The 26,595-nt window shown below is 40.2% G+C and overlaps 1 protein-coding gene across 2 annotated transcripts in view; it reads left to right on the forward strand.

Moving 5' to 3' along the window:
* LOC144592167 (threonine--tRNA ligase 1, cytoplasmic-like) overlaps positions 1-26,291 on the forward strand; it is a 32,604-nt gene extending 6,313 nt beyond the window's left edge. For both annotated transcript variants that reach the window (XM_078396625.1, XM_078396634.1), the window contains 16 exons: positions 2,627-2,750; positions 4,221-4,342; positions 4,449-4,566; positions 6,406-6,470; positions 7,431-7,509; positions 7,696-7,842; positions 8,363-8,461; positions 11,259-11,425; positions 12,840-13,002; positions 14,879-15,016; positions 15,119-15,196; positions 15,280-15,380; positions 16,533-16,637; positions 19,599-19,671; positions 20,577-20,691; positions 25,794-26,291. In XM_078396625.1, the coding sequence (XP_078252751.1) occupies positions 2,627-2,750; positions 4,221-4,342; positions 4,449-4,566; positions 6,406-6,470; positions 7,431-7,509; positions 7,696-7,842; positions 8,363-8,461; positions 11,259-11,425; positions 12,840-13,002; positions 14,879-15,016; positions 15,119-15,196; positions 15,280-15,380; positions 16,533-16,637; positions 19,599-19,671; positions 20,577-20,691; positions 25,794-25,942 (1,843 nt within the window). In that variant the 3' untranslated portion in view covers positions 25,943-26,291. The remainder of the gene's footprint in view (positions 1-2,626; positions 2,751-4,220; positions 4,343-4,448; positions 4,567-6,405; positions 6,471-7,430; positions 7,510-7,695; positions 7,843-8,362; positions 8,462-11,258; positions 11,426-12,839; positions 13,003-14,878; positions 15,017-15,118; positions 15,197-15,279; positions 15,381-16,532; positions 16,638-19,598; positions 19,672-20,576; positions 20,692-25,793) is intronic.
* The last annotated feature ends 304 nt before the right edge of the window (positions 26,292-26,595 follow it).

Below are 26,595 nucleotides of genomic sequence, written 5' to 3' on the forward strand. Positions count from 1 at the left end.
AAAGCTAAGGTTCTAATATCTGTTGATTGGATTACACAGTTGACTATTGAGAACAATGCTTAGATTGTTATGTTTTTAATTTTTTAATTATTTTAGAACAAGGGAACAAGACTTGCAGTTATCCATTTCTCATTGCCATCGCTCTTGGGTGTTTGAAGCCTCTTCACCCAATCTACCTGTGCCACCACTTTCAGGGATCTATGTCCTTTTACTCCAATATCCCTCTGCTGTAGGTCCCTACCACTCACTGTGAAGGGCCTTTCTTGACTTCCCATTTGCCACTCGTCAGTCCCCATGTCCAGCTGTTGAAGATTGTGCTATAATTCTTCAAAGCCATCTAACGATACAAGCATTGTAAACGTCAAACAATAACTCAAGATGCAGAAAATGTGAAATGAAAATGAAAAATGCTGGAAGTATTTGGAAGGTCATTCAGGGGAAATAATGTCAATATCATCTGAAAAGGGAAGGAGTAAAAATTAGTTTATTTTGAAGTTGGAGAGAGAGCAATAAAAATACCTCTGAAAGGCTAAGGCCAAGGTTACTTGGGGAATAAGCTATAAATTGAGACAAGGTGCTTGAGTAATTCGGCAGATCAGGCAGCAATTTTCGATAACGTGGACCGGTGATGTTTGGGCTTGGGACTCTTTTACGGACTCAAAATATGAAGTTATAAAACAGGTCATCTTTATGCATTTAGGGCAGTTTGGACAACAAACGTGAATGTTCATAAAAGCTATGAAGTGAGGGCATTAAGAGAATGAGAACACAAAAATTGCAAAATGCAGGGCTACAGGACATGTAGACCACAGAGAAGAGAAACCTGTGCCAATGTCTCATTTGGATGACTGGGGGTCTGTTGAGTCTTTCTCTTTCCAAAGATACTATCTGATCTGCTGAGTGTTTCCATTGGCAGGGTAGGAATAAAAATTGACCTCCCTACTGTCACAGCTACCGTTTGTGCTCTATGTAACATCAGCCAGACGAGAGTTTTCCCCTTGGTTTTCATTGATCTCAACTTTGCGTGGCTTCTTCAGTCTTGCTAAATGAAATGGTGCTTTCATGTCCAGGGCTCATTAACATTGAGCTCTATGTTTTAACTGAAGCTGATATGAGGTTTAGAGTATAAGTGGTCTGGTTGAAACCCAAACAGATGATTTGTGTGCAGGGTGTTGGTGAGATCACTAGTTGATAATGATGCTTTCCTTCAGTTTGCTGATAACTAAGAATAATGTGGAATGATTTTCTCCTTTGTATCAAAGGCCAGATGAGTAGTTTTCTATGTTACTATAATTTTGGTTCTGTATGTAAACTTGTGGTGTCTTTAACCTGATTGAAGACGACACACCATTAATTATCATTTTATTCACTTAATTGGTATTAATGGTTGCTGGCAAACATGCTGTTAAATTTTTCTGTGGGTGCTAAGATTTGTTAGGGCAACTAAGCGGGCAGGCAGCAACTCTGGAGAGAAGAAATAGGTGACGTTTTGGGTCGAGATCCTTCAGACTAGACAGGAGAAAGGGAAATGAGAGAATAGACAGTGTTGTAGAGAGATATAGAACAAATAAATTAAAGTAACAATGATGAAGGAACAGGCCATTGATAGCTGTTTGCTTGGTGAGAACTGGAACCTCGTGTGACTTGTGTGGGAGAGGGATGGAGCGAGGGAATGCAGGGATTACTTGAAGTGAAAGAAATCAAAATTCATGCCACTTGGTCGTGAGCTGCCCAAGCGAAATATGAGATTCTGTCCCTCCAATTTGCGATTAGCCTCACTCTGACAATGGAGGAGGCTTAGGACAGAAAGCTCAGTGTGGGAATGGGATGGGGAATTAAAGTGTTTGGCAACCGGGCGATCAGGTAAGTCCAGGCGGACTGAGGGAAGGTATTCAGCGAAACGATCGCCCAGTCATAGTTTGGTCTCGCCAATGTACGAGTCCACATCATGATCAACGGATACAGTAGATGAGGTTGGAGGAGGTGCAAGTGAACTGCTGCCTAACCTGAAAGGACTGTCAGAGTCCCTGAGCAGAGTCGAGGGAGGAGGTATAGGGGCAGATGTTGCATATCCTGCAGTTGCAGGGGAAGGTACCTGGGGACGCGGTGGTTTGGGTGGGACGGGATGAATTATCCTGTTCTTATACCTCCTCCGTTTACCAACACCTGTCCCTATATCTCCTCCCTCGACTCATTTCCGTTTGAAAAAGGGTCTCGACCCGACACATCACCTATTCCTTTTCTCTAGAGATGCTGCCTATCCCGCTGAGTTACTCCAGCATTTTGTGTCTATCTTCAGTTTAAACCAACATCTGCAGTTTCTTCCTACACAAGATTTGTTAGGGGCCTTGTTTTAGTTTACCATCTATGCTGTCATGCTGACATGTATTCCTTCATCTGGCTCTTACCAATGTGATCCCACCTTTTTTGCACTGTCCTCCTTGTTCAGAGCAATTAAATTGAATTGCCACATTTTGTATTTGCGTGAATGTTGATCTAAATAATCAGTGCATTTCAAAAACTTGATTGTGTGAAGATTTTCGGTGGAAGGCACTAAATAAATATTGTCATTTAACTTAAAATAAAATGCTTTGTATAATCCCATTCATTTAATATTTTACTTCAGTCAGGGTTTGGCCGACAAAGTTGTTGTTGCCAAAATAAATGAAATGGTTTGGGACTTGGATCGACCTTTAGAAGGAGACTGCAGTCTAAAATTGCTCACATTTGATAATGAAGAGGCTCAAGCAGTAAGTATCCTTGTTTACAACTATTGGGAAGCATCAATGGTCAGTTTTAATTGTCTGCATCCCTCTTGGCAAATTAGTTAGCCGATAAATAATTACTGTCTAATTTAACATGCATATTCTTGGCCTGAAATTAACATGCCATCATAAGGCACAGTTCAACTCCACCCAAATCCCCAGCCTATCTGATCCAAGTTATTTTGTGCTTTGTTTTAATTTGTATTGTACTTCAATGGAAACTATTATTTGATATGGTCTGAGTTGGCCCTTAAATTGAAGTGTCCATAACATCTTGCCTTTTGTCACAATTTAACAAATAACAGGCCTGAATTAGGCAGTCATCGGTGAACAAACAAGCTGAAGAAGGTCCTGAGCCAAAACGCACCTATCTCTGTTCTCCAGAGATACTGCCTGACCCGCTGAGTTACTCCAGCACTTTGTGTCCCTTAATGTTTACTATCTGTTGCGTTTCTGGTTTGGTCCCGTGCTCTACGTGGGATTTTTGCACAAGTACTTGCTCTAAATTAGCAAATCAATAAGATGACCTCTACAGCAGATCAGAAGCTGTTTTAGCAGGGCAAGTGATTACACCGGTACCTCACTCAGTGCTGAGGATGCATTCTTCTTCAAACAAGATTGGAAGTGGAGTTAGTGCTAAATAATGTCGTGATTTATCTTGCTGATCTTGGGCCAGGTACCAGACAAAAAACAGCTCAGTCTGGCAAGTGAATGGTTAGGCCGCTTGCACTGAGGTTTGGGACCTGAGTTTGCACCCCTGCTGGCATTGTAAGTTTGGATTATTGCAGCATCTGCTCCATGCATTAGTGGACGGCCCATGTCCTTGGGTCTCTCAAATCGTCTTCTGTTGAAGATGATGGAAGCTGACATCTCCCTTCTCTTTGTTTGGCTGCGTAGCTCTCCCCAGACCAGGGATATGATATGATATAAGGATATGATAGGAGGACCAAAGGCCTGTGTCCATCATTGAACAAGTTGTCAAAGAGAAATCTGCAGACAGGAGATAATGAGACACTATGAAATCCTGGTGGTCTGTTGATACATGGGGGAGGTGCTGCCAGCCCACAGCAATGTCCTGCTCTGGCCATGCTAGCCAGTTCACTTACCTGAGTTCCACATTTCAGAATTGAGAAGTCAAGTCTGCCCAGCACCGGTTCTTGCAGGCAGCCTCTCCACACCCATCTGTAAGGTGAGTCATCGCTGGTGAGATTCATGCCAGTTACCTAGCACAGCAGCGTGCAGCATGGGGAAGGGTGGAATATCTCTCGGCCTGAGCAGTTGGTTATCTCTCCAATAGTGCAGCTAGGTATGAAGCAGGCAGCACTGAGTAAGTTACTAGTCAAATTGAAGAATTTAATGTGCAATGCAGATACTAATTCAAGAATTGTTTGTATATAAGTATTTGTTTCATTATATACTATTTTTGCATATATCAACAACTTTGTTCTCTACTAGGTATATTGGCATTCCAGTGCTCATATATTGGGAGAGGCCATGGAACGAATCTTTGGAGGATGTCTCTGCTATGGACCACCCATTGAAAATGGATTTTATTACGACATGTTCTTGGAAGAAGGGTATGATTCAGTTAATCTGTTAATTATCTTTTTTGTTAGTTCCAATTGTCTATATATTGGTAAATTTATTTTAAAATATTTTAATACAAACCTTCTGTTACAACAGAGGTGTTTCCAGCAATGATTTTCCAGCGTTGGAAAGCCTTTGTAAACGTATAATGAAGGACAAACAGCCATTTGAGAGACTTGAAGTCAAGAAAGAGACTCTTCTTGAGATGTTCAAGGTATGCATCCTGATAATTTTAAAGCTGTTCTCAGATTTTTTTTGTACCATGCTGGAGATTAGACAAGCAATTTGTTTCTAGGCACATGCTCATTGCTTTGAACTGCCTGTTATATGTGTGCATGTGGTTGGAACAAAAGATTCAGATCGGGCAAAGTTTTAAGAATACTTTTAGGATCTCCCCTTTCCTGTGAAATATCTTTTTAAAGTTTTCATTTAATAAAGAATTAATTCACAGGCCTGAACCGATCAGAGTAACCAATGTCTTCATGCTGCTTCTAAGTAGGTACAAAAGTGTTGTATTATTATTCCAGCCTCTAAATCTTCCTGCATGAAATAAAGGTATTCTGAACAACTAGCAACATTTTCTTTGAAAATATTTTCTTCTCTTTGACCTCAACACTGTGAACATTATCTTCGCAGGAGACCAGCACTGTAAATAGTGGGATTTTAAGAAATGTATGGTCTAGTTTGCCAATAGGCCATTGGAGATTGATTACATTGAAGCAGCAGGTGGGACTTCAGTTTAATTGAAAGAAGTTTCATCCTGCAGATGAATCCAAAGGATCTAACACATTTCTTAATTTATTTTATCCCACAACAGTTAATAAAATGTGGATACTTATAGTCTGCCATAATAAGAAAGATTTTACATATTTGTTTTATTAATAAAAGTTAAACGTTTAGTGTCACTAAGGCACAATATAAGACAGTTAATACAGAGTTACATTTGTATAATATAATGTCATTTAATCACATCTGTTTGGTATACTTTTTTAGTTCTTTATAGATTCAACTAAATGCACAACAAAGAACATTCATCCATTTATAATAGTGTAAGTTCGAGAGTAGTACAATGTGCTTGATGCTAAACGATTTGCATTTTACAACATTAGTTGTCCTGGATAGTGTGAGTTGTGGGGACAGTAGTTCGGAAACAAAACCAAAACATGACTTGGGGAAAATTCCTTTACAATACAATACAATACAATATATCTTTATTGTCATTGTACAGGGGTACAATGAGATTGGAAATGCACCTCCCATATGATGCAATAAATTAATTAGCTAGTCAGTATTAATTTAAGCAACCCAATGAAACAAATTAGAACAGTTTTAAAACAGAATAAAGTGCAAGTAGATCTGTGCCGGTTCACTGTGCGATGTGACCATCCGGCTCAGCAGGACCGGTTCATAGCAGCTATGGCTCTGGGGATGAAGCTGTTCTGAGTCTGGAGGTGCGGGCGTAGAAGGCCTTGTATCATCTGCCCGATGGCAGAAGTTCGAACAGACTGTTGCAGGGGTGTGAAGAGTCTTTGTGGATGCTGGTGGCTTTTCTGAGGCATCGTGTGTTGTAGATGCCCTCCAAGGCTGGTAGCTGTGTTCCGATGGTCCTCTGAGCTCTATGGACTACCCGCTGAAGAGCTTTCCTCTCTGCCTCCGTGCAGCTGAGATACCACACAGGGATGCCATATGTTACCAAATGTAAGGTGCCATTTTCTTGACACATAACACGTAACCTAAAATGGTGCGGTACTTTTGAATTTGTTACCTGGCATTGCAATTGTTACCTGGCTTGTGGGCAAATGTTAATAGATCCTGAGTTCTGATACTTTCACTTATTTGCCTAGGTGAATTAGTGTCAGTCTTGCTAAAATTATTTGATATAGGAATTAAATTTCATAGATTGTTCACCACTATTAAGAAAAAAATTAATTAACTTAATAGAGATGTACTGATCTTTGACATTGTGAAACTGATCTTGTTTTTTTTAACAGATTTGAGAGTATGTCGTGCTTCTGTGTAAAATTTCTCAAATGCAGTTTTCTTTTCTCTTTAGTATAACAAATTCAAGTGCAGGATTCTGAATGAGAAGGTGAATACACCAACCACAACAGTGTACCGGTGAGGAGCTGTGATTTTGAAGTTTCCTTTGAGAACTATGGTGTTCCTTGCGTATTTAATTTATGACATGAGGAATGCAATTTTTTTTTTTAGTAAAAGGTGTACAATGAAGGATTAAGCACTGGTATTGTGGAAAATAGAAACAGGAAGTTATTAGACCCCATGTGTGGTCTTTAAATCGTAGCTTAGCTTTTAGTTTAGTAACAGTTTCCTACTCTAATCCCACATTCCCTGATTTCCCTGGACAACTGGTCAGTTTTGCATATACCTGATGACTGAGTCTCAGTTCCACTGGTGGGAAATTCAAAACATTTGCTGCACACTGGATCAAGATTTTATTTTAATCCTGTTTATTCTAGGACTATAAATCCTGGTTCAAGATGCTACCCTGTAGAGCAGAATGATTCCCCATCTTCTCTGTCATAACTATTATAAATAAAATGGCCTATTTTGACAAGATTTCCCCTCATTCTTAACTGTAAATATAGGCACAATCTGCTAGATATGATATTGTCAAATAACTTCATAATTTCTCAATAGGCATGAGTGGGTGAAATAAATATAGTTTTGACTTTGACCTTGTTTGATGGTCGGGATCATAACACAAAATGTGACTTGGCTGTAAAATATCCATTGTCCTTTGTGCCAAGATGCATGATGTTAGGAATGGAAAATTATCATGCTGACTTGACATCGGATGCTTTTAAATTTGAGGTCGAGGAAGACTTTCTGGGGCAGAGAAGGATGTTTACTTTTACTGACATTTATGTGCCTGACTTGTGGATGCTTGATGCAGATGCAGAAATTGCTTGATCATACATTTTAGTTTAATGGCATGAAGACTCATTGTACATTGGGTAAATATTAATTGTGGATCCTGAGCTGTGTCTCGTACACTGCTTTAATGGAGGAGAGCGTATTCTAATATTAGCAGCACTTGTTTTCTTTCCTTGATGTCAGATGTGGACCATTAATTGACTTGTGTAGAGGACCCCATGTCAAGCACACTGGTAAAATAAAGGCTATGAAAGTGCATAAAGTAAGTACTTTACATTTAATTTGTGAAATAAATCATCTAGTTTCTCTTTTTAAAAAAAAACCTAAATATAGACAAAGTATTTATGCTTTGGCGTTGTCATTTTGTGCTGTGCTGAGTAGAAGAAATGTTATTCATCTACATTGTTTTTTGTATTTTTGAGATCATATCACTTACTTTTTTTTACAGAATTCTTCCACTTACTGGGAAGGAAAGGCTGATATGGAGTCATTGCAGAGAATTTATGGGATTTCTTTTCCGGATTCCAAAATGTTGAAAGATTGGGAAAAATTCCAGGAAGAAGCCAAAAACAGAGACCATAGGAAATTGGGGAAGGTTAGTCTTGTAATTCAAACAATAATCTTGGGAATTATATGCATATAATATTTTATACGATAACAAATCCTGGATTCCTACCGAAATGCTCTTCTATTTTAATTTTTTTCCATTCGGTAAATTATGCAAACTCTGTAACTTTCAGTAGAGAAATGGCTGCAAAGCATATTTGGCTCTTTATTTAGTATAACTATTGCTATCCATTCTTTCTTGCATACAGTTATTTTGTTCAGCTAGTGGCAATAACACCCTTTCTGGTATTGAACATTCCCTGTGGTTTTCAGAAGACTGCAGTTGCTATTGGAATGCAGAAGAACCTGTCCTTTAAAACATTATTCCCTGTTAAATGTGCGGAAGTCAGAGTAGGAATCCTTAGCTTTGGAAGTTGTGCTGTTAAACAGCAAGCTAAAATTTCATTCACTTCATAAGTTTTAATATCACTGTGCATGAATGCCAATTTAAGATTATTTTTAGCTGCTCTCTGAGAATAAATAAATAAATGGTGTTTTTACTTTTTCAGGAGCAGGAATTATTTTTCTTCCACGAACTGAGCCCAGGAAGCTGTTTCTTCCTTCCAAAGGGCGCTTACATCTACAACGCACTGATTGAGTTCATTAGGGTAGGTGTTATTCAAGCTTTTGTTACAGATTTAATTGTGAAAGATTTGCAAATTAGATTTCATGGAGGCTGTTGGGATGAGAACATGCATTTTCTATCACGATGCAAAGGAAGCATCATGAGGAAATGTTGTAGGAAAGGGGAAAGAAAAAAAGGTGGAAGCAAAATTCTCATTAGTTCATCCGCCATCATTAGATATTTCAGACTGCTGCATATCAGTATCGCTCATTATGGTGACACATTGACAGTCAACATTATAAAAGTTGTCTTCAAATAACTTTGCAGTTTATTGTGTATTCCCTTGCCTTGCTACAACTCCCCAACTGGATTATCTATAATTATTGGGATTAAATTCCACGCCATTGCTCCTCAAGCGACTGGACTACCTAAATCTACCAACGATTAGAAGCTTTTATTATCATTTCCAACCATACGGCTACCTTTTGTATGATCTGCGGACTTCTGTATTGTGTCCACTGCCACTTAGCCTAAATTGTTAATAAATACTGTAGAAAATAAAGAGGCTGCATCCCAAGGCATGTTGAACTGCACATGTCAGTTTTTCAATTACTTTCTCTCTGTTTATTAATACCATGCTAACTTTAGAGTCCATTTGTCAGTCTCCCCTGCTGCTGATGGACTTTACCTTCTTGACACATTTGCCTTGTATGACCTTGTCAAAAGCCTTTTAAATACACATAGATCTTATCAAATGCCCCTTTTCTATACCTGTGCTGAATATCATTTAGTTTGATCACTTGCACAAAAATATGAGGAAAAGCTTTTTCACCCAGAGAGTTGCGAATCCAATTTGAGGGCAGTGGAGGCCAATTCACTGAATGTTTTCAAGAGAGAGTTAGATTTAGTTCTTGGGGCTAAAGGAATCAAAGGATATGGGAAAAAAAGTAGGAATGGCCTACTCCTGCACCTATTTTCTATGTTTCTATATTTTTAATACTCTCCCATTGATACCTTCCAATTGGCCAATTTAATTATTTAAATATCCAGAATTTCAATCCCTTCAGTTGTACCACATAGTGAACGTAATTCTGTGCCCTCCCAACAAGGTATTCTGATTGTATTCGAGTTAATATAGTGGCAATTGAAATTCTCTCCTCTTACTTTGACACTTGTCAGAATTGTCCCTACAGATTTCCTCATCCAGCTGTCTCTGATTCTTTTGGGATATATAATACACTACCAACAGTGTTATTGTCAGTCTCATTTCTTTAGCTGGATTATTTGATAAACCTATGTTATTATTTTCCATAACTGTGATTGTTTCTTTGATTGACTCACACAACTATCTAGACTACACTTCTTCCCACAATGCCTCCAACAAAGACTCTATCCCCTACTCTCAATTCCTCCATCTATGCCGCATCTGTGCCCAAGATGAGCTGTTCCATACCAGGATATCCGAGATGTCATATTTTAGGGAATAGGGGTTCCCTTCTTCAAATCATAGATGAGGCCCTCACACTTGGCTCCTCGGTGCTCCACTCTTGCTCCCCCTCCCCCCAATTACAACAGGTACAGAATCCCCCTAGTCCTTGCCTTTCACCCCATCAGCCGTCGCATAAAACACATAATCCCCCCAACATTTTCTCCCACCACTAGTCACTTCCCATCTACACCCCTTTCCGCCTTCCGCAAAGACCGTACCTTCTACAACTCCCTGGTTAACTCGTCCCTTCTCACCCAACTCCCCCCTCTCCCCAGGTACCTTCCCCTGCAACCGCAGGAGATGCAGCACCTATCCTTGTACGTCCTCCCTCGCCCCAGTCCAGGGACCCCAACAGTCATTTCAGGTTAGGCAGATTTTCAATCGCACCACCTCCAACCTCGTCTATTGTTCCAGGTGTGGACTCTTATACATTGGCAAGACCAAACGTAGACTGGGCAAATGTTTTTCTAAACACCTTTGCTCAGTCTGCCTGGGCCCAGTTACCAAACACTAACTCCTCTTCCCATTCCATACTGAACTTTCTGTCCTGAGCCTCTTCCATTACCAGAGTGAGGCCAAACGCAAATTGGAGGAACAGTACCTCATATTTCACTTGGGCAGCTTACAACCCAGCGGTATGATTTTTAATTTCTCTAACTTCATGTAACCCTTGCATCCCCCTCTCTCCTTTCCTCCCCCACCCTAGTGGTTGTACTAGTTTCACTGTTGTCCTGGTGAGTTTCATTGTCTGAATAACTCATTTTCACCTAGCCCACAGCTAATAATGGCCCCTTTCCTTTATCATCGTTACTTTTTTGCATATCTTTTATTAATATGTTCTATATCTCTTTATATCACCGTCTATATCTCTCATTTCCCTTTCCCGTGACTTTCAGTCTGAAGAAGGAACTGGACCCGAAACATCACCTGTTCTTTTTCTCCAGAGATGCTGTCTGACCCGCTGAGTTACTCCAGCTTTTTGTGTCTATCTTCTTATTTCTTTATACACCAAGTTATCTTGACTGAAAAATTCTGTAGCCAAGAGCATTGCTGCAAGTTCTGTCCCTGTTAACAGTGTTTCAGTTATTGCTAAAATCTGACACTTGCACGCGTCAATCTATGTCTTCAACTCAGCAGACTGGTTCATTAATTTTTTTTTTACTCTTGCCACTAAGCATAACTGAATTCCTTTGATCTGTTTTCTGACTTTGTGCTCCATTTAGGTGCTAATTTTCTGCCTTCCATTTGCAGTTCAGATCTATTTTTATCTTTCTGAAGTCAAATGCACGTTTTTAAATCTAGTAAATTTAAATCCAATGGTTCTTTATTCATTTCTCTGTTTTGTCCTTAGAGTGAATACAGGAAAAGGGGCTTTACAGAAGTAGTGTCTCCCAACATTTATAATAGTAAGCTGTGGCAAACTTCAGGACACTGGCAGCACTACGATGATAATATGTTCTGCTTCGAAGTGGAAAAGGAGACGTTTGCCTTAAAACCTATGAATTGTCCAGGTCATTGGTATGTGATTCAATTTCTTAAATATCAAAACTTTCAACCTTCCTCTATTTTAACATGCATTTCTAAAGCTGGATGTTTAAGATGTGTGATTGTGTCAGCGCTATAGTATGGTAACTTTATGGCCGTATTAAATTAAAGACACCTAGAGATCAAATCCTACCTTGAGAGTATAGATTGGATTTGGAAGCAATGTCCTCTGTGTGCGGGTGTGCGTTTGAGGGACATATGGAGGAGTGGGGATAAAGCATTGAGAAGCTAAAGATTGTTCTAGTACCAAGAAGAATTGGGAAGACCTATGAATACATAGAAGGATCACTGTAGAATACATGCCATTAGGTTGCATTACAACTCAGTTTGGGAGCAGTCGTACCCAAGACTGCAAGAAATTGCAGAGAATTGTGAATGTAACCCAGTCCATCACACAATCTAGACTTCCCATCATTGGCTCCATCTACACCACATTGCCCCGGGAAAGCTGCCAACATAATCAAACAACTCCTACCCCACTCATTCCTTCTCCTTTCTCCCATTAGGCAGGAGATACCAAATCTTGAAAGCGCACACCATCAGACTGGGGGACAGATTCTTCCTATCTTATATCAAGCTTCTGAACAGTCCTTCCATATGTTATACAGTCCCAAATCTCCGACTTACGTCATTGCAGACATTGGACTTTTTTTCTGGAACTGTTACTCTACGATGCTGAGTACTATATTCTACATTTATTCACAAAATGCTGGAGTAACTCAGCAGGTCAGGCAGCATCTCAGGAGAGAAGGAATGGGTGATGTTTCGGGTCGAGACCATTCTTCAGACTGATGTCAGGGGGGCGGGAGACCAAAATTGCACACAATACTCCAGATGTGGTCTCACCAGGGCCCTGTACAACTGCAGAAGGACCTCTTTATCCTATACTCAAATCCTCTCGTTATTAAGGCCAACATGCCATTAGTTCGTTATGAAGGCCAACATTCCATTTGCATAAGGACTGGGCAGCATGGTGCCGCAACAGTAGAGTTGCTGGCTTACAGCGCCAGAGACCCGGGTTCGATCCTGATTACCGGTGCTGTTTGAGTATGCAGTTTGTACGTTCTCCCCATGACTTGTGTGGGTTTCCTCCGGACTCACTGGTTTCCTCCCACATTGCAAAGATGTACAGGTTTGGAGGCTAATTGGCTTGGTAAAATTGTATATTGTCCCTCGTGTGTATAGGATAGTATTAGTGTGTAGGGATTGATGGTCGACGTGGACTTGGTGGGCCGAAGAGCCTGTATCCGCGCCGTTTTGCTAAACTTCAAGTGTGTATTCCTTATCTGTTCTTTGAACGTTTCTTTATTTAGTGCTTTGGAAGTTTTTGTTGAAAATGATACTTTTTTCAATTTGCAAGGCATTTATTTGATTGTTCATGTTTCAGCCTTATGTTTGACAATCGGCCTCGGTCCTGGAGGGAGCTACCAATAAGGTATGCGGACTTTGGTGTACTGCACCGTAATGAGCTGTCAGGAGCGTTGACTGGTTTGACTCGGGTCCGCAGGTTTCAGCAGGATGATGCCCACATTTTCTGCACCATGGAACAGGTATATAATATGGTTACAGTAGCTAAGATGGAATAAACTGAAAGTAACTGGTTTGGTGACACCAAGCTTGGGTTTTAAGGACCATTTAAGTTGTAGGAGAGAGGAAGGAATGACCTGAGTAGGTAGATTAAAGTAGTAGAACGAAAGAGCAATTCATTTTTTTTCAAGGGCAATGTTGTGCAATAAATGTTTGCTCAATCGTGAAATTCGGAGAACTGTAAATTGGTACTTTTCGGTTTACAGTTGCAAAGTAAATTCAGTACTTTGATGAGGAAAACAGTATTGACAGGTGATTGGTTTAGTTACTGAATGCCAAAGTTATTTTAGTATCACTTCAGTCCAGTCAAAATTCAAGCGAATCTCTTAATTGGAAAGTAAACTGAACTGGAAAAGATAAACATACATAAATGTGAAGGTATATATCATGTAGTATTCTGCTTGTTGCAACATAATTCTTTGTGCTGGTTCTAAACGTAGAAGAGCAATGACTTTTTCTGTCAGAAGTTGTCCCTGCTTCAATATGTGTACATACTTGGCCAATAAATTTATTCATTCATTCATAAATACATAGAAACATAGAAAATCGGTGCAGGAGGAGGCCATTTGGACCTTCGAGCCAGCACCGCCATTCACTGTGATCATGGCTGATCATCCACAATCGGATGTGCCTGCCTTCTCCCCATATCCCTTGATTCCATTAACCTCTAGAGCTCTATCTAACTCTTTTAAATTCATCCAGTGAATTGGCCTGCACTACCTTCTGTGGCAGAGAATTCCACAAATTCACACTCTGGGTGAAAGTTTCATCTCACCTCAGTTTCAAATGGCCTCCCCTTTATTCTTAGACTATAGCCCTTGGTTCTGGACTCCCCCAACATTGTGAACATTTTTCCTGCATCTAGCTTGTCCAGTCCTTTTATAATTTTATACGTCTCTATAAGATTCCCTGTCATCCTTCTAAACTCCAATGAATACAAGCCGAGTCTTTCCAATCTTTCCTCGTATGACAGTCCTGCCATCCCGGGAATTAACCTCGTGAACCTACGCTGCACTGCCTCAATAGCAAGGATGTCCTTCCTCAAATTAGGAGTCCAAAACTGCACACAATACTCCAGGTGTGGTCTCACCAGGGCCCTATATAACTGCAGAAGGACCTCTTTACTCCTATACTCAAATCCTCTTGTTATGAAGGCCAACATGCCATTAGCTTTCTTCACTGCCTGCTGTACCTGCACGCTTACTTTCAGTGACTGGTGTACAAGGACACCCAGGTCTTGTTGCACTTCCCCTTTACTTAATCTGACACCATTGAAATAATAATCTGCCTCCTTGTTTTTGGATAACCTCATTTATCTACATTATACTGTATCTGCCATGCATCTGCCCACGCACTCAACCTATCCAAGTCACCCTGCAATCTACTAACATCCTCTTTGCAGTTCACACTGCCACCCAGCTTTGTGTCATCTGCAATCTTGCAAGTGTTACTTCTAATTCCATCATCCAAATCATTAATAAATATTGTAAATAGTTGCCGCCCCAGCACTCCACTTGCCACTCCCTACTATTCTGAAAAGGACCCGTTTATTCCTACTCTTTGCTTCCTGTCTGCCAACCAATTCGCTATCCATGTCATATTCATTCATTGAAATTTATTCATTCATTGTTGTTTTTCTGTGAAAGTGTACTGCACTTATGCAGATGTGCTATTTTAATTAAATGGGAATAAGACCAATGTTAGCAGTACTCTTATTGTATCACGTTTCTGGCAATTAAATAGCTTCTCTCATTTGTTCTTGTCACAGTTTCAGTGCCAGTCTGTTGATGGTATTTTTATCATTTTAAATGTAATGCTTGATATTTTTGTTTTTGTTAGATTGAATCAGAAATTAAAGGTTGCCTGGATTTTCTTCGTTCTGTCTATGATGTTTTCGGATTTACTTTTAAACTTGAGCTTTCTACTCGCCCAGAGAAATTTCTTGGTGATATTGAAGTGTGGAACACTGCTGAGAAGGTTTGTCATCTTGAGTAATGCTGAAATACTCTGAAATACAGTGCTCTGTTTTCTGGCGCATTTTTCATCTGACCAATAATTGTATAAGTTATTTTCTAACAGCAACTGGAAAACAGTCTCAATGAGTTTGGTGAGAAATGGACTTTGAATCCCGGTGATGGAGCTTTTTATGGGCCAAAGGTAATTTGAAATGAAATATCACATCCAAAATATTCAGTGTAACAACCAAAGGATTTCTAACATATTTCAAAATGCTCTTGCAGATTGACATAAAAATCAAAGATGCAATTGGTAGATATCATCAATGTGCTACAATTCAATTGGATTTTCAGTTGCCAATCAGATTTAACTTGACCTATGTCAGGTAAGCCTCCTAAAATGCACTTCAATTAAGGTCTTATTCATTTGTGAACAGTCCATTTCAAAGTTTGTGTTGGATCATGTTGTACTCTCCCTTCACCTGATTTAAAAACTGCTTTGTCCTGCCCGAGCCCCTTTCCCAGCTTTCTCCCCCCACCACAATCAGTCTGTGGAAGGGTCCTGTCCCGAAATGTCATTTATACACAACCTCATTTATACACAAGCAGTCTGACCTGAGAGTTACTCTGACAATTTGTTGGGTTTTTTGTAAACCGGCATTTACCTTTGTCTCTATTTTACTGCTCCACTGCAACATTTCCTGAAGGAAGGCATACTTTGAAGAAGTCCTTCTCTCTCCGGGAGTTCTGTGAGGCCCTTCTCTGTGATTCCTCCTGTTCTGCTTTTTGACCATGTTCTAACCCAGATTCTTCATTTCATCTCTTGTCCACCCAATTGCCAATTAAGCCCCCTCTCGACTGTATCCACCTATCACTTGCCAGGATTTGTCTTGCCCCCATCCCTTTTCCAGCTTTCTCCCCCACTACTGCAATCAGTCCGTTAAGGAGCCCAACCTGAAATGTCACCTGTCCAAGTCCTCCTGAGTTGCTGCCTGTCCACTGAGTTACTCCAGCACTTTGTGTTTTTTGCTTGTATATTTCTAGTGTAAGTGGATAAAATAGTGATGTGCTAGGCTAAATCATTTTGTAAAACTTGTCTAATGGAAGGATGATTTATATAAATGCTCTAATTTCAATGTTACAAAGTTAGTATATTAATATATTTTTAAGGAATGGTGAAACAAGTGTGATTTTTCAGATTTGGTTGATCGCAAAATGACATGACATCTGCTGGTAAAAGGCATTTGGTCCCTGTGAATAAATATTTGATATTTTTAAAAAACACATTCAATTTTTATTCAAGAGGATGATAACACTATTCTAGCAGTAATATTTGCAACAGTGCATTCACAAAAATTGATGTAAACATCTGAACTCCTCAGTTTCTCAGCTACAGGAGATCCTCCAATAATAATTGTTGATGTCTTGCGTAGGTTTATTATGCATCAATTGCATGTCTCGAATTATAGTCTATAGAGCCCAATTAATTTTATTTTAGAAATGAGTAAGTTCTGACCTAGTATCACTTTACTTCACAGTCATGATGGTGGTGACCAGAATAGGCCAGTTATCATTCATCGTGCCATCCTGGGTTCTGTTGAACGAATGATTGCAATTTTGACTGAAAACTATGCAGGCAAATGGTAATATTTAATTCCATTTTCATTGTATTCAGATTTTATGAAGAATGATCGATACCATATTTCCTGCTGCACTGTTCATTTATTTCAAAATGGGTGCACAAATATGGTTTTATTGTACAGGCACTCCCCAACTTGTGTGATAGGCGAGTTACATAAACCCGCGCTTATGTAAACCATTCACAGTAGGTGGTCCCGTTTCCTGAATGATCTGGGTTATTCCGGGCTTCCCATCCGCTTCGTAGATAAATGCTTTGTCCGGACTCGCTGCTCTTCAAGTTTCGGTCACGGTTGGTGCAACACCTGGAAAGCGAGAGAGGGTGAGGGAGACAGGGGAGAGCAACTCCTGGCCAAGTCACCAACATCTTCCACAAGATGCACCAGTGAGCCCTTCTTCTCCAGCTGCAACACCGCCCGGTTGACGCGGCTGTTTTTGCAGCTCACGTTATAGCTCCTGGCTGACAATGCTTTATTCAGGCTGCCACCAACTGATTACCTACCCTCTCATTAGTTGCCACTTCTTCCTGTCGGCCATTGCTTTGTCCACTCCCCCTTCCAATGCTACTGCCGCCTCCTCCCATTGTTTTGTCCACTCCACCGCCTCCTTCTTCACCTTCTTCCCCCAAGTCGCCAACGTATACCAAGGTGGAAGATCACCTCGGGGGGGGGGGGGGGGGAGGAGGAGGAGGAGGATGTGGTGGTGGAGAGGGGGACAGCTGTGTGACAAAGCGATAGGAGGAGGCTTTGGAAGGGTGTGGCATAGTGGACAAAACAACGGCTGACAAGAATTGGCAGCTGGTAAGAGGGAAGGGAGACCACGTTGGCCGAGTGCGCCTTGTTGGTGGTAGCAGCCTGAAGAAAACGCCGTTGACCAGAGACTGCAACGGTTGCGTCAACCCGACTGCGGCAGCTGTTGAAGGGCTTGATAGTGTACACCAGTGGCATCGGCACCTAGTTTTAAGGTAAAACTACACAAAGTGCTGGAGTAACTCAACAGACTGAATCAGTCAGAAGAAGGTCCCGGCCAAAAATGTCACCTATCCATGTTCTCCAAAGATGCTGCCTGACCCGCTAAAGTTACTCCAACACTTTGTGTAATTTTGTTATTAACCAGCATCTGCTGTTCTTTGTTTCTACCCAGTTTAAAGGTGATTCTGACGCATAAAATCTGAGTTATGTAAAGGTTTATGGAATGCAACTCTTACATAAGTCGGGGAGTGTCTGCTTGAATACCTTAAAGTTTGATGTACATGTATAAGTAAAACATGTACAGTTCTTTTAGGTTATCCTTTTTCTGTCTCTGAAATCAATATACTTACCATATTTATTTAAAAAAGTGAACAATGTTTTTAATGTTTTTTAATTTATTCTTTACGGTGGTTAACAGAGTTACTATTAGACTAATATCTAACCTTTACCTCCCCTAAGAAGAACCATCTGTTGTTGTAAACTGATCTGGCAACTGGGATTTAAAAATCTGTGTGGCATCTGGCATGCCGTCAGCTAGGAGACAAAACGCTCATTGCGACTCATTTTTTTCCAGTTGAGCAATTCATTAATGCTCCTCAGAATTGTGGTTCTAGACTGCAGTTCAGCAATTCATTAATGCTCCTCAGAATTGTGGTTCTAGACTGAAATACTGTATTAGACTAGTGCTGCAGAAAAGAGTATCTGTTGGTTTTGTATGCTGTATCAGGAAGATGGCAGTTTTATCAGGTATTCTTGTCCTTGAGCTGGCTGTGGTAAACACTTGTTCAGCTTTGATTTCTTGATGGGAGCAGGAGAGGTAATTGAGTACTTTTGTTCACCTCTGTCCTGCAATAGGTCAGATTGGTCACGAGCAATAATGCAAGCATGTTAATATTTCTGGCAAACAAAAAATAACCAAAACCAGAGTATCTTTTGTTGCCTTTATTATGCTTTTGTAATGAAGAACAATATAGATTAGGAGAAAGCACACACCCAATTTAAAGAGCATGATGAAAGAAATGATGGAAATGATATGATCCAATGCTGCTGGTTTGATCTAATTCTTAAAAGAGATTAAACAGAAAATAGATCAATAATTAGTTGTAACTTAATCAGAAAGTACATATTTGGAGTTTGGAGCTTTAAAATAGATGGAATTGCAAAATGACTTATTAATATCAGAAATTTAATCTGTTTCATAATTGCTTCTAATAATAAGTGTAGCAGATGGGACTTTGTGGATAGCAGCACTTGCATCAGAATTTGGGGGTTTTGAGTGAGCACCAAAATCCAGATTGAGACTTGATTTGAAGGAGTGCATAATCGCTGGTACTAAGTTTTTGACAAGGCAAATTAAATACTGGCTACTCCCACAAAAGGACTTTTATGAAAAGAAAACAAAAACATCCTGGTAGGTTAATCAATCTTTTACCCAGCTCACTAAAATGATGACCCTGTTATTTTCACAATGTTAATTGTGGGAGTTTCCTACCTGAATGTAAGGTAGGAAACTTCCATTACGTGCTGCTGGATTTCCTAAGTCCCAGCATAATGATGCTTCTGAAGTATTCTCCTTGCTATGACATGCTTTAGAATTCCTGAGGCATCTAAAAGGAATGATTGGAATTATGAAATGACATTAGCAGGCATCTTTGATGTAAAAAAAGTGTACTTGCCTCATTTGTAAACAAGTACTCTTTGTCATGATTTTCTTTTCAATAGCTATTAATTGCTTTTTGATCTGCCCCCCCCCCCCCACTCGAAGATTGAATGTTGGTAGTTAATCATCATCAATGGTGACAAAGTGGAAATGGTCAAGAGCTTCAAGTTCTTGAGCGCACATATCACCAACAGTTTGTACAATATGATTGGACTGGGATAGCACGCAACAAAAGCTTTTCACTGTATCTTTTTACACATGTCAATAATAAGCCAATATCAATTTGTTTCCACTTTTGAGTGATGACATGCATTGCTGCAATTTTTACCTTGCAGGCCCCTTTGGATATCTCCGCGTCAAGTTATGGTTGTACCTGTGGGGCCTACATATGAGGAATACGCACAAAAGGTGAAATTGGGAAGCTATTATCTTACATTTCTCCATGTTGATGTGTGAAAAGTATTACCAGTTTGTTATATTAAATCTAATTCAAAAGTTACATTTTCAAGCAAAATATAGCAGCAGATTAGTTCCTTTGTGGTAATAAGGCTAAAGTATTCTGAATCAATTTCTCATATGTAATTCCTGGTTTACTTTTTAACAGGATTGCAGGATCTTTATGTTTTGACTAGGTGTGAAAATTTATATGAATTAGTTGGTGTGAAGGTCCATCATAATTGTACAGGGACTCTTGGTAAATCCTTTCACTCTGAATTTTCTCAAGATTTAACATCTGTAATTCTTAAAACGTATAAAATTGCCTTTCTCTATTTGTACTCTAGTATGATAGCTAATAACTTATCCTCTTTTATACTACTTGAATGGATGGATAATGGCCCAGATTATGCTGTAGTAATCAAAGTGAATCAATCAGCATTTCTCAAGATCACTGTAAAACTGATTGCAATAAATTTGAGGTTTTAAAGATGTGGAAATCAATTATTACTTCACTTCCCTCAACATTGGAAATATTGGTGGGAGTAGGCCATTTGGCCCCTCATTCCCACCCTGCTGTTTAATATGATCATTTTGATCTGCCACAGGCTTAATTTCCCTCTTCTGAGCCATTTCTTCCATTCCTGATCTTTGAAATATTTATTTACTTCCTCTTTAAATTACCCCAGTGATCTGCCCTTTCAGGATAATGAATTCCAGAGGTTCACCACTCTTGCGGTAAAACACCTGAAATATATTTTAAAAGGGCCTTCAATTTGCTGATGATCACAAAGTCCAGGCTGAGGCATTTCCAATGTCATCGTTTTTGTCCTTTTTCAGAGTTATTTTCCCCTAATGATTCTTTTATTAATGTCCAGGTTCAGCGGCAGTTTCATGAAGCTGGATTAATGAGTGACGTTGATCTTGACCAAGGCTGCACATTGAACAAGAAGATCCGAAATGCACAACTTGCCCAGTATAATTTTATTCTTGGTAAGGACTGGATAGAAGAGGGGAGGAGAGAGTGGGGCAGGAGGAGAGGAGTGAACAAAATCTTGTTTATTTTGAGCAGTTTAATAATAAGTTGAGTTTGTTTTTGGAGTTTTTGCATTTAAGGCCATTAATTGTCGAGATATGACTCTTTTTGCCCAAACAGTACAGAATAAAATGATACTACAGGATGTACTGTGCTGAACTTAAACATTTTGGAATTGATTACTGTTTTCATTGATTTCAGTCCAAACATTACATTATGCTGTTACCTGTGGAGATGTATGTATGGAAGATGGTGAAATCAGGGAGGGATATTATGATATCAGCTATCCCTGCTTGGATCCCATGTAATCTAACCTTCCAGAGCAGCCTACCATGTGGAACCTTGTCGAATGCCTTACTGAAATCCATGTATACAACGTCTACAGCTCTGTGCTCATCGACCTTTTTCGTCGCGCCTTCAAAAAACTCATCAGATTTGTGCGACATGACCTCCCACGTACAAAACCATGCTGACTATCCCTAATCAGCCCTTGCCCATCCAAATGCCTGTATAACCTATCCCTCAGAATACTCTCTAATAACTTTCCAACTATAGATGTTAAGCACTATAGTTCCCACAATTTTCTCTGCAGCCCTTGAATAGAGGCACAACATTTGCCACCCTCCAGTCTTGCCTGTCCTGTACAGCACCTCTCCTGTATTTAAGGACAACTCGTAAATCTTAACCAAGTCTCCTGCAATTTCCTCTAGTTTCCTACAATGTTCCTCGGATATATCCGATCAGGCCCTGGAAATTTGTCTACCTTTGTACACGATATCACCTTCAGTACTGTTTCGACCTTGCCCATCTGTGGCTCCACACAGAGGTGACGGCTTCGATTCCTGAGAGGTCCCGCTCCCCCCTTATGTATTTATAAAATCTTTTGGGATAGTCCTTAATGCTACCTGCCAGAGCTATCTCCTGGCCCCTTTTTGCCCTTCTGATTTTCTTAGTTCCCGAAACTCCTCCAGGGATGCACGATCCCAGCTGCCTATACCTGTCCCATGCATCCTTATGTTTGACCAATGCCTCAATTTTTCTTGTCAGCCTAAGCTTCCTTACGTTTACCTGCTTTGCCCTTCACTCTAACAGGGATGTACAAATCCTGAGCGTTTGTCAGCACACTTTTAAAATTATCCCACTTGGCTGATGTTCTTTTCTCCTCTAATAACCTGCCCCAGTCATCTTGAGCGAGACCTCCTCTCATACTCTCAAAGTAGGCCTTACCCCAGTTGAGCATTTTAACACTTGTGTCCTCTCTGTCCCCATCCATAAATATCTTAAACCTAATCGAACCGTGGTGACTGGTCCCAAATGGCTTCTCCACAAACACCATTAACTTGCCTGTCCCAATTTCCCAATATTAGATCCAGTGTTGCCCTCTCACGTTTGGAGGCCTCTACATACTGCTTGATTGTCGGGGCCTTGATCTTTTGTGTCCTTTTACCTCTGGTGATGACTTAGACATCTGAAGAATAGCTGATGCTGTTCCTTTGTTTGAGAAGAGTAATATGAATGTTGCAGGAAATTAGAGGGAGGGAAATCATTGGAATAGAATCTTGGTGATAGGATTTACTAGCATTTTGAAAAATAAGAATTTATCAGGCACCGTCAGCATGGCTTTGTGCAGGGAAGATTGTATCTTATACATTTGATTGATTTATTGAGAAGGTGATGAAGATGATTGATGAGGGGAGGGCAGTGAATGTTGTCTGCATGGACAAGGCATAAAGCATTCAACAAAGTCCCTCATGGTACACTGACCCAGGGAATTAAGGCATTTGGAGTACTGACAGCTGAGGGGTGACCTGACAGCATTATATAAAATTGAGAGGTATAGAAAGTGTGGATGGAGTTTTTTTTGCTGGTTGGAAATGTCACATACTAGAAATAATGGGTTTAAGGGGCACAGTTTAAAGGAGCCACAAGAGACTGCAGATGGTGAAATCTTAGCGAAATAGCAAACAGCTTGAGGAACTCAGTGGAGGGAAATAGATGACGTTTTGGTGCGGGACTTTCTTCAGATTTTAAAGTGAAAGAAGTTTTAGAAGGTTTTTTTTTAGACAGAATGATAGTTGCCTAAAACGCTGCCAAGAGAGATGGTGGAAATATGATGGCAACATTTAAGAACCATTTTAGACCAACACATGACTGGCAGGGAATGGAGGGATATAGACCATGCACAGGTAGATACAGTGCCCTCCATAATGTTTGGGACAAAAAAAACATCATTTATTTATTTGCCTCTGTACTCCACAATTTAATATTTGTAATAGAAAAAAATCACATGTGGTTAAAGTACACATGGTCAGATTTTAATAAAGGCCATTTTTATACATTTTGGTTTCACCGTGTAAAAAATACTACGGTGTTTATACATAGTCCCCCTATTTCAGGCCACTATAATGTTTGCGACATAGCAATGTCATGTAAATGAAAGTAGTCATGTTTAGTATTTTGTTGCATATCCTTTGCATGCAATGACTGCTTGAAGTCTGCGATTCATGGACAATACCATTTGCTGAGTGGCTTCTCTGGTGATGCTCTGCCAGGCCTGTATTGCAGCCATCTTTAGCTTATGCTTGTTTTGGGGGCTAGTCCCCTTCAGTTTTCTCTTCAGCATATAAAAGGCAAGCTCAATTGGGTGATTGGTTTGGCCACTCAAGAATTGACCATTTTTAATCTTTGAAAAGCTCGTTTGTGGCTTTTAGAAGTATGTTTGGGATCATTGTCTTGCTGTAGAATGAACCGCCGGCCAATGAGGCATTTGTTTGAACTTGAGCAGATGGGATGTGTCTGTACACTTCAGAATTCATTATGCTACTACCATCCGCAGTTGTATCGTCGATGACATCCCTGCTTGATGCCCGTCTTGACACTAAAACTCTGGGAGAGCTGGCCTGCATGCATAACTTTGCATGAGGTTCCATCATACGAGTTCTTGATTAAGTTTATGATCTTGGTGGGAATTTCATAGTGGTCCATTAGGCGCCATAGTGTTGTCCTGTCTAAACTGTCAAACGCTTTCTCAAAGTCGATGAAGTTGATGTACAGGGACGTGTTCCATTCAATAGACTGTTCAATGATGATGTGCAGTGTTGCTATGTGGTCTGTGGATGAGCGATCTTTCCCGAATCCTGCTTGCTGGTCCCGTAGTCTCTCGTCTGCAGCTTCCTGAAGATGGTTGAGGATGACCTGGTTGTGAATTTTACTGGGTACAGAAAGTTGGGTGATCCCTCGGTAGTTACATTTTCTTAGGTCCCCTTTTTTTGGCAGTTTCACAATGTATCACTCTGCCCATTCTGCGGGTGTCTTTTCCTTTTCCCCAAATTCTCCCAAAGAAGCCGTAGAGCACGTCTGTTGATGAGTCTATATCTACTTTAAGGGCGTCAGGTGGAATATTGTCAGGGCCAGCAGCCTTGCTGGTTTTCAGTTGCTTGATTGCAGCCTTTATTTCTGATTTTGTTGGTCTATCACCCTGACTCCACTAACATTAAGAGCTCTACCTTGCTCTCTCTTGAAAGCATCCAGAGAATTGGCCTCCACTGCTGTCTGAGGCAGAGAATTCTACAGATTTACAATTCTCTGACTGAAAATGTTTTTCCTCATCTCCATTCAAAATGGCCTACCCCTTATTCTTAACTGTGGCCCCGGTTCTGGACTCCCCCAACATTGGGAACATGTTTCCTGCCTCTAGCGTGTCCAATCCCTTAATAATCTTATGTTTCAATAAGATCCCCTCTCATCCTTCTGAATTCCAGTGTATACAAGCCTAGTCGCTCCAGTCTTTGAACATACGACAGTCCCGCCATTCCGGGAATTAATCTAGTGAACCTACGCTGCACTCCCTCAATAGCAAGAATGTCGTTCCTCAAATTTGGAGACCAAAACTGCACACAGTACTCCAGGTGCGGTCTCACTAGGGCCCTGTACAACTGCAGAAGGACCTCTTTGCTCCTATACTCGACTCCTCTTGTCATATAGGTCAACATGCTGTAATTTCTACATGGTGAAACCAAAATGTTTAAAAGTGGCTATTAAAATCTGACAATGTGCACTTTAACCACATGTTTCTATTACAAATCTCAAATTGTGGAGCACAGAGGCAAATAAATGATGGGTATTTTGACCCAAACATTATGGAGGGCACTGTAAGATTAGTTTGGCATCATGGTTGGCATGGGTATCGTGGACTCGAGGGCATGTTCCTGTGCTGTAATGTTTTGGGTTCCTAGGACAGGTCAGGCATAGTGTTCATTGTAACAGACAAATAATTTGGCTAACTGCACTAATATTTCCACAAATTTCATTTAAGTCGTTCAGTTACACCCACATGGCCAGTTTTTTCTTCTTCAACCAATCATAATCATATGTGGCAGAAGGAACTGCAGATACTGGTTTAAACCGAAGTAAGACGCAAAAAGCTGGATTAAGCTTCAGAAGGGTCTCGACCTGAAATGTCACCCATTCTTTCTCTCCAGAGATGCCGCCTGTCTCCAGCTTTTTGTGTCTACAATCATATGTTGCATCAGGTTGTTGGCCGTCTAGCTCAAAAAAACCATTTGTACAACATTGATAAGTTATTACATTTTTATTAAAACAAGAAACCGTTTGTGTTTATCATTGCTATTAATTGGAGGACTGTAATGAGAGCATTAAGTTACTTTTCAAACTTTCAATATTTTTGTATGTCGTGTTTTAACTGATGAAGGTCACATATTGATGTTCTTGATAATTCTAAGGATTATCATTTTCATATTTTTTAAGAAAGGCAGCATCTGTGAAGAACATGGATAGGTGATGTTTTGGATCAGGACTTTTCACTCGGTCTGAAGAGGTACCCTGACCCAAAGCATTGCCTTTTGGTTCAGTCCCAACTTAAACCATCGGCTATCCATATTCTCCAGAGATGCCTGACCCGCTGAGCTATTCCAACACTTTTTGCGTCTTAATTTGTAAACCAGCTTCTGCAGTTCCTTGTGTCCACATTTTCACGTAATTGCTTTTGCAGTGTTTTTATTATTACCATGCATTAACAATTGACCTGTTGTATTTTCAGTTGTTGGTGAAAAAGAAATGAGCAGCAAAACGGTCAATGTGCGGACACGAGACAACAAGGTGCATGGGGAGCGGACGGTATCCGAGACCATCGACAGGCTTCTGCAGCACAAACAGTCCAGAACTAAACTAGCTGAAGAGGAGTTCTGAATTTTTTTCATTTTATCTGGGGATACAGTACGGATCAAAGCTTTTTTTTAAAAATTGAGGGAAGAAATAACTAAGACAGTTAACATTCAAATTACTTGGCAATTTATAGAAATCGGTGGCCATGAATGTGGGTTGAGGGTACACAGATTTCAATTTGTGTACATTGGCACTATCTTGCATAAATGTTTTGAAAATAACACCTTTTAAAAATAGCGCTTGGGATTTTCTTTGCTTTCTCAAATTCACCTTGTGGAATTTCTTAATTCACCTTGTGGAATTTCTTGTGATTCATGACTATATGTAAAGAAGTGCTCAATAAAACTGATGCAGAGGCAAATTTATTGTATTTGTTGTGATATGTACTAAATCAAAATGATTAGAATAATGCAAATCAACATTGTATTTTCCCCCTGAAAAATGAAAGATATTCTGAAAATATTTATCAAATGTCAGGCAGCACAGTGGCAATCTGGTAGAGTTGCTGCTTCAGCTCCAGCAACCACAGCTGCACTCCTGAACTCCAGTGTTGTTTATGTGAATTTATAGAGACACTAACTGCTGTGGACCTGTTGGGTCGAAACTTCTCCTGTATTGGTCTAGCTTCCCCCTCAACCCCCCTTACCCCCCCCCCCCCATCTCCCCTCACCACCCCC

Source organism: Rhinoraja longicauda, chromosome 1, assembly GCF_053455715.1.
Source record: "Rhinoraja longicauda isolate Sanriku21f chromosome 1, sRhiLon1.1, whole genome shotgun sequence".
In the NCBI taxonomy this organism is placed as follows: domain Eukaryota; kingdom Metazoa; phylum Chordata; class Chondrichthyes; order Rajiformes; family Arhynchobatidae; genus Rhinoraja; species Rhinoraja longicauda.